Here is an 11,367-nt window from a genome sequence, read left to right as displayed (position 1 = left end):
TCTTCAGCTCAAGGCTAGCGTTCTACCACTTGAGCCACAGCGCCACTTCCGGCTTTTTTCTTTTTGCTTATGTGGTGCTGGGGAATCGAACCCAGTGCCTCAGGCATGCAAGGCAAGCGCTCTACCACTGAGCCACCTTCCCAGCCTTGTGAAATTCTTATCTCCAGTAAACCACCAGAAAACCAGAAGTGGTGCTGTGGCTCAAGAGGTAGAGCACTAGCCTTGAGCTGAAGAGCTGGGGACAGTGCCTAGGCCCAGAGTTCAAGCCCAAACAAAAGTATATCAGCTATACATGGCAGTACTCATGGCAGGCGCATCAGGAGTTCAAGGCCAGTTTGAGCTGAATAATCTACCCTGACTAAAGCAGAAACAGGAAATGAGGTATATATTATATGAAAGGCATCTTAAATCATAAGAGTAAAGCCAAGTTAGATAGCTTTGTTTTCAAATATTCATTTATGGAATGCCTTCTCTGTACCGCATGCTGTGACAGACATTCTCCATCAATACTGTAAATCCCCACGTCAGCCTCACAGTGGTGGCAATTATATTTTCCACCCACAAAGTTGGCCAAGGCTCACAGAGGTCCAGGGTCACTGAGCCATGCACAGACTGCCCGCCTTGTGCCTCTGCTTAAGGCATCCATCTCCAGAGCAACAGGGTGACGTGTGGTCAGTGTGGACATGGGATCCTCTTGGGAATCAGAGCATGCCCCAGCTGCCATCCTGCCAATGCACAGTCTGTCCAGGAGGTGAGCAGAGCATGCCCCAGCTGGCCTGGCATGGACTAGACTAGCACAGCTGAGCTGGAGGTACCCTGTTATTGCAGGGGGCCCAGAGCCCTTACAGGCTTGCCCTCAGCTCCAGGAAACCCAGTGGAGAAATGAAGTGAATGGACATTTTTGCCTTTTCTTAAGCACAAGAGTCAACTTTCAAAATGGCTTGTATAATCATGACAAACCAATTTGTGAGGTAGGTAAGGCACCATGGTGGAATTAAGACATAATGTTCGTTCGTTCCTCACAGTTTAAGTACAATTGATTTCACAATTAGAATGTAAATGATCCGTATAATTAGGAATCCTCTTAACGTAGGATATTAAGCAAGCAGAAATCTTAGGGATACAGTGTACTTGTTTCAAACATAACAAATGAAGATTGAAAAATAAGGTGATATTTGTTTGAAATATATTGAGTAAGGTTTTTTAAATAATGTGAAGTATATGCCTTTATTTCTCCATTTTCTGTCATTTAGTTGAGGCTATTTCGCAGCCTAAAAGAAAAATAATTTATCCAGGCAGGTAGAAATAGTCCATTTTGTTTTTCTTGTTTGGAGTTTTTCTTTTTTTTTAATTTTCTTGCCAGTACTGGGACTTGAAATCTGTTCCTCATGCTGTCTCTTGACTTTTTACTTACGGCTGGCACTCTGCCACTTAAGTCATGCCTCTACTTCTAGCTTTTTGCAGCTAACTTCAAATAAGAGTCTTGCAGATTGGTGTGCCTAGGCTAGCTATGAACCACCGTCTTCAGACTCATCCTCCTTAGTGGCTAACGACAGGCTATTTAGGGTCTTTTTGGTTGTTGGAGGTCCCTCACCTCACCCCTCAGTGCTAGGGAGTGACCCAAGAAGTTGTACAAGTTAGGCAAGCTCTCTGCCACTGAGCCACACCTCCAGGCTGGCTAGTCTTCAAACATCAACCTAAGTGGTTTATTTGGAACTGGCTGTCTGTGGAGGGTGATAGCTTCTCACTGACTGCCAGCCAAGGAATCCCAAGGTGTCACACTCTAGGAAACAAGAACCCAGTATAGATGCTTTTCCAACTAAGCTCTGGCTTGTGGGCATCCCTGTAAGTGCCCACTGTAAGAGAGTGGAGCGAAGGGTCACAGTTCATGCGGGAAGCAAAGCTTTAAGCCTTCCCTCGCCATGGCATTGGGGGATTGGTGGGACTGTGGAGGGACACTTGCTCCCTAACACTCCCAGGAAGCTGCTCCTTCTGTGTTGGTGAGACCTGAATTTCCAAACACAGAGGCTCCATGACTCAGAGCAGAGAATAAAGTACAATAAGTGGGCTCTTGGGAAGAACACACCAGAGGCCTGTACTTCTGAACTGAAGATGCTGTTGCTTATATGCCAAGAGTTGTTTCCTTTGAAATTGTCTCAAGGACAGGAGAGAGGGTGCTGTGCTGGTTCCCTATTGACTGTTTGACCTATTATAGTAACACGGCCAGGGCTCGGGTTTGGAGGAGGAAAAAAATGGCAGTAATAACCACCTATAATCCCAGCTATTCAGGAGGCTGAGATCTGAGGATCATAGTTTAAAGCTAGTTTAGGCAGACAAATCTGTGAGAACCTTAGAGTTAACTAGCAAAAAGCTGGAAGTGGAAGTGTAGCTTAATTGGTAGAGAGCCAGCCTTAAATGAAAAAGTTAAACCAAGAGTGTGAAGCCATGACTGAGTTCAAGCCTCAGTACGAGCACACAAAAATAATAAATAAATAAACTTGTCAGTTTAAAGTGGTGGAATACACCTGTAAAAGAACTAGCTCAAAAGGTGGGTTTTAAAGCCAGCGATGGTAGTACAAGCGTGTGATCTCAGTCCTTGGTAGGCATAGGCAGAAGTCACAGGTTCAAGGCCAGTCTGAGCTACATAGCAAACCTTACCTCAGGAGACAGAGACAGAGGATTGAGATTTTGAGGCTGGCCTGAGTTACCTCAAGACAGATAGTGTCACAGAGAAGTGATCCTAACTACTTAGGAAGGGGAGGTAGGATCCACAGTCCCGTCCCAGATTAGAGGACCAAGTGAAGATGAAACCCTATCTGAAAAGCAATCGAACTAACAAAAGGACTAGGGAGTGGCCCAAGTAGTAGCAGGCTTGCATGCCTCCCTGAGTTCAATCCTCACTACTTTTTTTACACTTTGTTTCTAACTATAAGCTTCTGAGGTCTTGAGACAAACCCCAGCCTGGAGTTTGTCTGTCTTAGGGTGGGAGCCACTGGTTGCCCATGGAGACAGAGACTTCAGGGGCACAGTGCGGGCCGGAGCTGAGTGTTGAGCAGTTTCTCCACAGGAAGTCTGGTGACTGAATGTGTTCTCTCTCATGACAAGCCTTATTCTCCTGACTCTTGCACGCCTGCTGATTGCCCCTCCAAGGCTTTGCATGCAGTCCTGCTCATTATCTTATGCAACAAGCAAGGTGCATGGCGGGGCACAGAGGCGGACACGCGGCTCTCATGGCCAGTGAGCTGAGTGTGCAGGTCAGGCTTGCAGCTAGGTTCTGGGTGTCCTGCTTATGTATTGTACAGGAATTATCTGCTGCCTTATTAATATTGTTTTTCTTTTTTCCCTTTCTCTGATAAATTCCTTTAACTTTTCCTCACCTTCCGTTCGACAATAGCCATGGAGGGTAAGCACGTTGTGTCTGTGTGTCTGTCTATCTCTCTGAATCACATCCCACTCTGTGCATGCAACTCTAGGCTAGTATGTGGGATCCCAGTGGGAGGGTACCCCTGCCTTGTTCCTCACCAAAACACCATGTGTGTTTTCCGGAGACAGAGTCGTGAGCATCTTCATAGTGAATGAGTTACTCTTGACCCACTTGAACTGAGTGTGGTCTACCTGGACCAGAGTACTACAAGTTCAGAATGGGCACTTGCAGGCTTAGCCTGAGTACCAACAGCAGGCCCATGATCATGATGGCTGTTAGGCTATGGTTCTAGACCTAGTGGAGTCCTAACCAACTTGCATTTTTAAACACTGTGGAACATCCAGAGGCCCTATGTCATTATCATGGCTAACATTTGTCATCTCAGTGCCCAGGCCCTGGTGAGCATATTTGCATCTGGGGCTTCATGAGCCCTTCTTCACGGCTGCTTAGGGAGGGAGCTGAGGCCTGCAGGTTTACTCAGCAGTCAGCAGAGAGCTGGCTGGAACCCCCACCCCCACTCCTTGGACTTGAGTAGCTTTCTGCAAGCAGACTATCTCCCCTTAGAGCTGTGTGTCCCCACTTTTATCATCTTGAAGCCATGTTCTGTCCTGTCAGATGGTTTGTAGGCAATTGACTGAGCCACATTTTTACTGTGGAACTCAAATAGAAGTGTTTCATATTAATGTAGCATATTTGATCATTTAGCAAGTAACTAGCTTCCACTAAAATTTGATTAACTCTCAGAGGTAATTGAATGGATTGTTTCTCTTATGGTGAGTGATTTGGGGGTCTGAGATGTAGAATCACTTCTTTGAAATCATCTGGGTATTTTGCTGTAGTGGGTACATGCCACCTACTTTCCTTTACCTGATCTCAAAGTAAAAATCACTGCCTCATGTATTTATCACTTGGATGAATCCCTTACTGTCGTCCTTAGATGACAGTATTCTGCACAGACAAAATCCATAAAGACCCTCTAACATTATTGTGATACCTCGCCACCTGCTGGAGAGTAGAGAAATGATGGGCTTCTGTTTTGTCTTGTCAGCTTCAGCCCCAGGAAATCAGTCCCCCTCCCACTGCCAACCTGGACAGGTCCAATGACAAGGTATATGAGAACGTGACGGGCCTGGTGAAAGCCGTGATTGAGATGTCCAGCAAAATCCAGCCAGCCCCACCGGAGGAGTACGTCCCCATGGTGAAGGTAATGCATGCACACTCAATGGGGCATTCAGAGAGACAGTTGGTAAGCATCATGAGGCACCCAAAGTCAGGCCTGAGGCTTGAGGTGGTAAGCCTTCCTATGAAGATAAGAATCACTCTGCTGCTTCACTTGTTTTCCTACTAGGATGGGAATTTCCTGAATCAGTGTTGAGTCTTCTGTAATCACTGCTCACAAATCCCATCTTCAGTTTAAAAAGGAAAAAAAGTCCAGCTACAAAAGAATTAATGGACAATGTGGGCACTAGTGACTCACGCCTGTAATCCTAGCTACTCGGTAGATTGAGATCTGAGGGTTGCAGTTCAAAGCTAATGCTGCGCAGGAAAGTCTGTGAGACCTTTGTCTCCAATTAATCACCAAAAAAGAAGTGGAGCTTTGGCTCAAATAGTAAACCATTAACCATTTGCAAAAAAAAAAAAAATCTCAGGGACAGCACCCAGACCCTAGGACACATTCTCTCTCTCTCTCTCTCTCCCCTCCCCCCCCCCTCGCCCCTCTCTTTCTCACACACACACACACATACAATGATTTAAGGGGATGTAGCTTCAGGAATAGAGCATGACATCTTTTGTATGCTAATCCAGAGAAAGTGTCATCTTATTAGAATATTTAACTTAGTGTCTTGGTCATTACATATTTCATCCTCATAAAAGTGACAATAATCAAAGCTGAAATTGAAGATTATGACTTAATTTACAATTTATGGTTATGAAATTAAAAACTGATTGTAGTTGTGTCCTTTTCATGGCTGGTCCCACATGGGCTCCAGAGCAAGACCTACTTTGCCCAGGGCAGTGGGATGCGCCCATGGGAGGAGAGGAGTGTCATTTGTTCCAACCTGAGTTGACAGGCCAGCCTGGTGGAAACAAGGGCACACACATCTGCTTGAAACCAGGCGAGGAGAAGGCAAAGCCCTGCATGTTGTGTACTGTAACACTGGCTGTGATTCTTGTCTGGCAGGAGGTTGGCTTGGCCCTGCGGACATTACTGGCCACTGTGGATGAAACCATTCCTGGCCTGCCAGCCAGCACGCACCGAGAGGTAGGGCACAGTGGGGTATGTGGTCAGACGGGGATATGGGTAACTCAGGGAGGCTGGGATGCTGAATTAGAGAGTCTGTCATCCTGACAAAATACCTGGGATAATAACTTGGGGCTTGCGGTTTTGAGGTAAGCCCATGGCTGCTTGGCTGTGTAATTTCTGGGCTGTGATGAGAGAGAACATCAGCTGAGAACAGTGGTGGAGCTGAGCTGCTTGACTTAGAGCAGCCTGTGAGCAGAGAGAAGAGTGTGGGGACAGAGGCCCCTTGAAAGGTATGCCACGCACCCAATAGCCTAGCGCCCTCCACATGAACACATTAGCCAGACAGCGTTTTGAGCAGACACTTCATGTCCAAATCACAGCACCTGCTGCTGAGAGCTGCCCAGCAGAGGCTGGAGATAACCTCTCCCTGACACTGGCCCCAGCTGCGTTTGGCCAGCAGAGTGCGGGAGCAGCACCTGCTCTGCTTTTAAAGCTACCAGGCATAGCATTCACCTGGAATGCAGAGTGGCTAGGAGCCCAGGGAACTGCTGGCGGTACCCAGATGGCTAGGCCAGTACTTCAGTGCTCCTGACATCATGTTTGCAGATGTCACCGATTCCCCCTTGAAAGCAGTGATAAGTATCTAAAAATTCTTGGAAGGCTGGCACCTGTGCTCACGTCTGTAATCCTCGCTACTCAGGAGGCTGAGATGAAAGAATCTCAGTCAAAAAGGATCTCAGCTTCAAAAGCCAGCCCAGGATAAGAAAGTCTGTGAGACTTATCTCCAATTAATCACCAAAACCAAAAACTAGAGCTGCAGCTCAAATCATAGAGAACTCGCCTTGAGCAAAAAAGCTCAGGGACCCCACCCAGAACCTGAGTTCAGTCCCCAGGGTCAGCATGCAGAGATATATAGATAGATAAATACACTGGGGCGGGGAGGGGGAGAGGGATAAAAAATAAAGATTCTTAGAAACCAAAGGTCACCCAACATGCTGTCTCCCAGCAGCAGTTGCCATTTTTTTTTTTTTTGCCACCTTTGGCACTGTAGCCTCCTAGGCAGTTCACAAACAGCAGGTGGCCCTCCACATAGTCCCTACAGGGAGTCCTACATGTAGTCGCTGCCTGGAGTCCAGCGTATAATCCCTGTATGGAGTCCTGCATGTAGAACCTGAGCTTAGTCCCTGCGTGTGGTCACTGTGCCTCAGCCCGTCCAGCAGGCCCGCGCTGTGGGGAGCCTCTGCGGGGCCCAGCCTTGCTGTTCCATGCCCCTTCCCCTTCCCCCTTCTCTGAGTGCAGCGTATCATCCTTCAGCCCAGCCCACACAGGCTTCTTGTTTTTTACTGTTTGTTTTGAAAGCAATTGAAGGCTGCAGAAAAACTGAAAGAATAATACAAAGAACTCTAGGCATCATTTTTTTTTATTTTTTATTACTTTGTTGTTCGTGGGGCTTGAACTCAGCCTGGGCACTGTCTCTAAGCTCTTCAGCTCAAGGCGAGCATTCTACCACTTGAGCCACAGCACCACTTCCAGTTTTCTGGTGGTTCATTAGAGATAAGCGTCTCACAGACTTTCCTGCTCAGCCTGGCTTTAAACTGAAATCCTCGGATCTCCAGAGTAGCTATGATTACAGGTGTGAGCCACCGGCATTCAGCTTAGGTGTCATTTTTCAGTATCTCCACTTGTGAGCATTTTGCCACATTTGCATTCTGCCTTTCATGGAAGGTTTTGTGAACAGGCTGCGTGTCCCACCCTCCCAGCCTCGAACACATCACTGCTCTTTACTGTGCAGCCCCATGGCTGCCACACACGCTGTGTGCCTCCCACTGCAACCCTGGCTTCCCTGGTGAACCAGGTGGAGTCGTGGCAGTGGCCAGCCCTCACAATATCCAGGGCTACCTGATGCCACAGGGTCAGCACCTGCCCCACGCCCTCTCCACAGGCCCCTCCCACCTCTTTGCTCCTGCCCTGAGTGTGCTTGTCCTTCAGGGGGCTCACCTGTTTTTCAAGGAAGACTTCACCTTGGCAGCTCGCCCCCTTGCCAGCCCTGCGGTCAGGACTGCGCCACCGCCCAGCTCTGCACAGCTCTTCATTTCCCTTCACAGTGGCACCACCATACAGCTGCCACCTGTGTGCACCATGGGGTCTCGGGGTCCTCGTCCTCACAGCCTCCCACTTGGCCCCCCACCACCTCCAGAACAGGTCTAAAAAGCTCACCTACGGTCTGTGCCACATTAGCAGACAAAGGTGACCTTGGCATGGCCCACAAGGCCTTCAAGGTTGAAGCTGGTCCACCTGGACAGTCTAAGCAAAAGTCTAACTCTTCTGTGGAGTCCTTCTGAGACAGAATGAGGGTCCCTCTTCTCTGTACATTGTGTGTGTGACTTGTAGTGGGTTGCAGGTGGCTCTGCACCTGCTTCTCCCAGCTTGGTTGTGCACAGCACAAAGTGCGTCATGCACACTGGCTGTTCAAGGATTGCTAAATGGTGAAATTAGTTGAGCAGCACACCTAGCACACTGACCCTGCTGGCCACACTGGGCCTTCGTGGCCATTCACATCCCGGTGGGACATAGGTGACCCCTGACATTCCTCCGCATAGTTGGCATAGGAGACATGACATGAGATAGGAACTCCAGAGCGTGGCATTTGTTCCAGGCTAGAGCTGAGCTGGCACTGGGACCTCCAGCAGGTCACTCTGTGCCTCAGTGGTCCATGCTGAAGTGAGATCTCGGAGATATGTTGGTTCTGTGATTCTACTTTGGGAGGAGGAAAGTCCTGCTGAACGCTGAGTTAGACAGCAAACAAGAGTGGGCCCACGACTGCCACGCTGGCTGAGTTTCTGAAGGAAGGCTGGTGTGGCCACCTGTATCTTCCAAGGAGGATTATGAAACTGCCCAGAGAAAGGTACGTGAGGATTGCTGGAAGCAGCCCTCCTGACCCTCTCTTGTCCTTCCAGATTGAGATGGCGCAGAAGCTGCTCAACTCCGACCTGGGCGAGCTCATTGGCAAGATGAAGCTGGCACAGCAATATGTCATGACCAGCCTGCAGCAGGAGTACAAGAAGCAGATGCTGACGGCTGCCCACGCCCTGGCTGTGGATGCCAAGAACCTGCTGGATGTCATTGACCAAGCGAGGCTGAAAACGCTAGGACAGACGAGGCCTCACTGAGCTGCCGGCGAGCACATCTGCCCCACAGGAGTTCTCTGGCCTTCCACCAGCAGCGAGGAATGAACCGTGTCCTCGATTGCCAGCACTCACAGCTAGTTGGAAATCCCTCATAAGTTTAACCACATTTTGATTTGGATTTGTTTAATTTAAAAAATTGAAGAAAGTCTAGGATTCGAGATGTGTCATTTTCCTGAGAGTGAAAATGGCACGTTGAGAAGCTTTCAAGAACCATGAAAACAGTTGCTGTTAGCATTCGGGTGCGTTTTCGTGGAGCGGCATGTTAACTCCTGACCACCTCCCCTGCAAGAGAGGGGAAGAGCGGGGAAAACGGGGCTGGCGACCCTTCCATCATTACTGGGTGGATGGAACACTGCTGCAATATGCTAATCCCAGTTGCAGACAAAGAAAAGAAGAGCTATATTTTGAAGACTCAAGTTGTTTGAGAAGAAAACTACCACCTTCTTATCTTCCACCTTTTACTTTCATGTGGATATTGAAGCATTGGGTTGGGAACTAGCTGTAGGACATAACTAAACTTGTCTTTTTCACCAGAATTATGTGCCAGTTTTTGTAGCGATGTAATTTCTCTTGGAAGCAGAAATGCTTTGTACCAGAGCACCTCCAAACTGCATTGAGAAGTTCCAGAACCATCCCTGTTTTCCATTTTTATATAATTTATAAGAAAGATCAAAGCCATGTTGACTATTTTACAGCACTGGAGCTATAACCTTCATTGCGTCTGTCTTCCCAGGAGAGCACTCAGCGGAACGAGGAGACTTGGCTCTCTTCAGATGTCCGGTCCTTGCACCATCCATTCTGTTAGATAATTTTGAAAACTATACCCTCCCTTTAGTTTGTCGGGGGATATAAATTATTCTCAGGAAGAATATAATGAATTGTACAGTTACTTTGACCTATTAAACAGGTGTCACCAGTAAAGTTCTTGCCGCAGTAGTCTTTCTTTTGGTCCTTTTCTTTCAAGGAACTTTCCAGAACAGTAACAAAGTCCTAGGAGGACTTTATCACAGGTGATGGCCCCATCTACTTCCACCCTGTCATCCATCTTCACTCAGGTGTGTCGTGGGAAGCTCCTCTGTGGCCTCCGTGCAGGCTGGGGAGTTATTCCTGTGCATAAAGGTGACTTGTTAAGGGAGTTGCTAGCGTTGGTCTCCCACACCATCCCTAATCTTGATAGAATCTCCCAGCCACAAAGTCAGAAGACAGAGCTGAACTCCAGTGAGCTGGTATTGTGGACTGAGAAGGCTAAGGAAGAAGCTTCCCAGAGGAAGGAAGCAAGGGAACATTCTTTAGTAAACACATCTTTTCAAGGACAGTGTTGAGTGCCTTGAACTCAACCCTCAGATCTCTCAGCTAGTATTACAGCCATAGTAGCTCAGACTATAGACATGGGCCACCAGCGCCCAACTTGACATAAAAATGTTTACCTATTAAGGTCTGCAAGATCTAGTAGCTCACTTCATTCATTTTTGTAGTGCACTTTTTTTTTTTTTTTGTCCATAGTAGGGCTTAAACTCTGGGCCTGGGCACTGTTGTTCAGCTCAAGGCTAGCACTACCACTTAAGCCACAGTGCTACTTTCAGTTTTCTGGTGGTTTATTGGAGATAAGAGTCTCACAGACTTTCCTGCCCTGGCCAAGATCCTCAGATCTCAGGCTCCTGAGTAACGAGGATTACAGGTGTGAGCCACTGGCACCCAGCATGTCTTCTCATTTTTATGGATTAATCTTTTCCATAGAACCATTTTTTTTTACAACTGCAAGAAAAATGCCTTATTAATAGCTGGCTTTTTTTTTTTTTTTTTTTTTGGTCAGTCATGGGGCTTGAACTCGGCCTGGGTGCTGCCCTTGAGCCACAGCACCACTTCTGGTTTTCTGGTGGTTAATTGGAGGACGCTCATGGACTTTCCTTCCTGGGCTGGCTTTGAACCGTGATCCTCAGATCTCAGCCTCCTAAGGAGCTAGGATGACAGGCGTGAGCCACCGTTGCCCAACTATAGCTGGCAATTCTTACAAATTCCAGAGGAGGTGCCCAGGTACATAGAACCAAAATTTAACTTCATTGGCTTTTCTCTGTGTTTGTTTACTATGCCCATCTGGTCTGATGTTTTTCATGTTCTGTGAGTTTAATTTCTTCACCTTTTTCTGGCTTAAAATTAAAATTGGGGATTTTTTTTGTTTTTTTAATTAAGCATTTTTGTTTTAAAGTCATTATAGGTTCACATACACTTATAGACAATGATGCTGAGAGGGGTAGGAGTGTAGTCAGTGTGGAGTGTGTGTTTGGCACTCCAGAGGCCCTGGATTCGGTCCCCAGCATGCACTTTACAAACAACAAAAACAATGTATCCTGTGTGTCCTTTACCCAGGTCCTCCTAAAGGGAAAGTGTGTGTGTGTGTGTGTGTGTGTGTGTGTGTGTGTGTGTGTGTGTGTGTGTTATGTATGCATATTTTATCATGGATATATAATGTTTTTACCAGATATAATAAAACATTTGTGTGATTAGCTTGG

At 47.3% G+C, this 11,367-nt stretch overlaps 1 protein-coding gene across 1 annotated transcript in view; it reads left to right on the top strand.

Moving 5' to 3' along the window:
- The window catches only part of Ptk2 (protein tyrosine kinase 2), a 227,886-nt gene extending 218,108 nt beyond the window's left edge, over positions 1–9,778 (top strand). Inside the window, exons 29-31 of the mRNA XM_013025136.1 lie at positions 4,461–4,628; positions 5,607–5,687; positions 8,627–9,778. Of these exons, the coding sequence (XP_012880590.1) occupies positions 4,461–4,628; positions 5,607–5,687; positions 8,627–8,839 (462 nt within the window). The 3' untranslated portion in view covers positions 8,840–9,778. The remainder of the gene's footprint in view (positions 1–4,460; positions 4,629–5,606; positions 5,688–8,626) is intronic.
- The last annotated feature ends 1,589 nt before the right edge of the window (positions 9,779–11,367 follow it).

Source organism: Dipodomys ordii, unplaced genomic scaffold, assembly GCF_000151885.1.
Source record: "Dipodomys ordii isolate 6190 unplaced genomic scaffold, Dord_2.0 Scaffold82, whole genome shotgun sequence".
NCBI classification, from domain to species: Eukaryota; Metazoa; Chordata; class Mammalia; order Rodentia; family Heteromyidae; genus Dipodomys; species Dipodomys ordii.
Note: the sequence above shows the minus strand (reverse complement) of the source record. Positions and strands in the feature narration are given on the sequence as shown.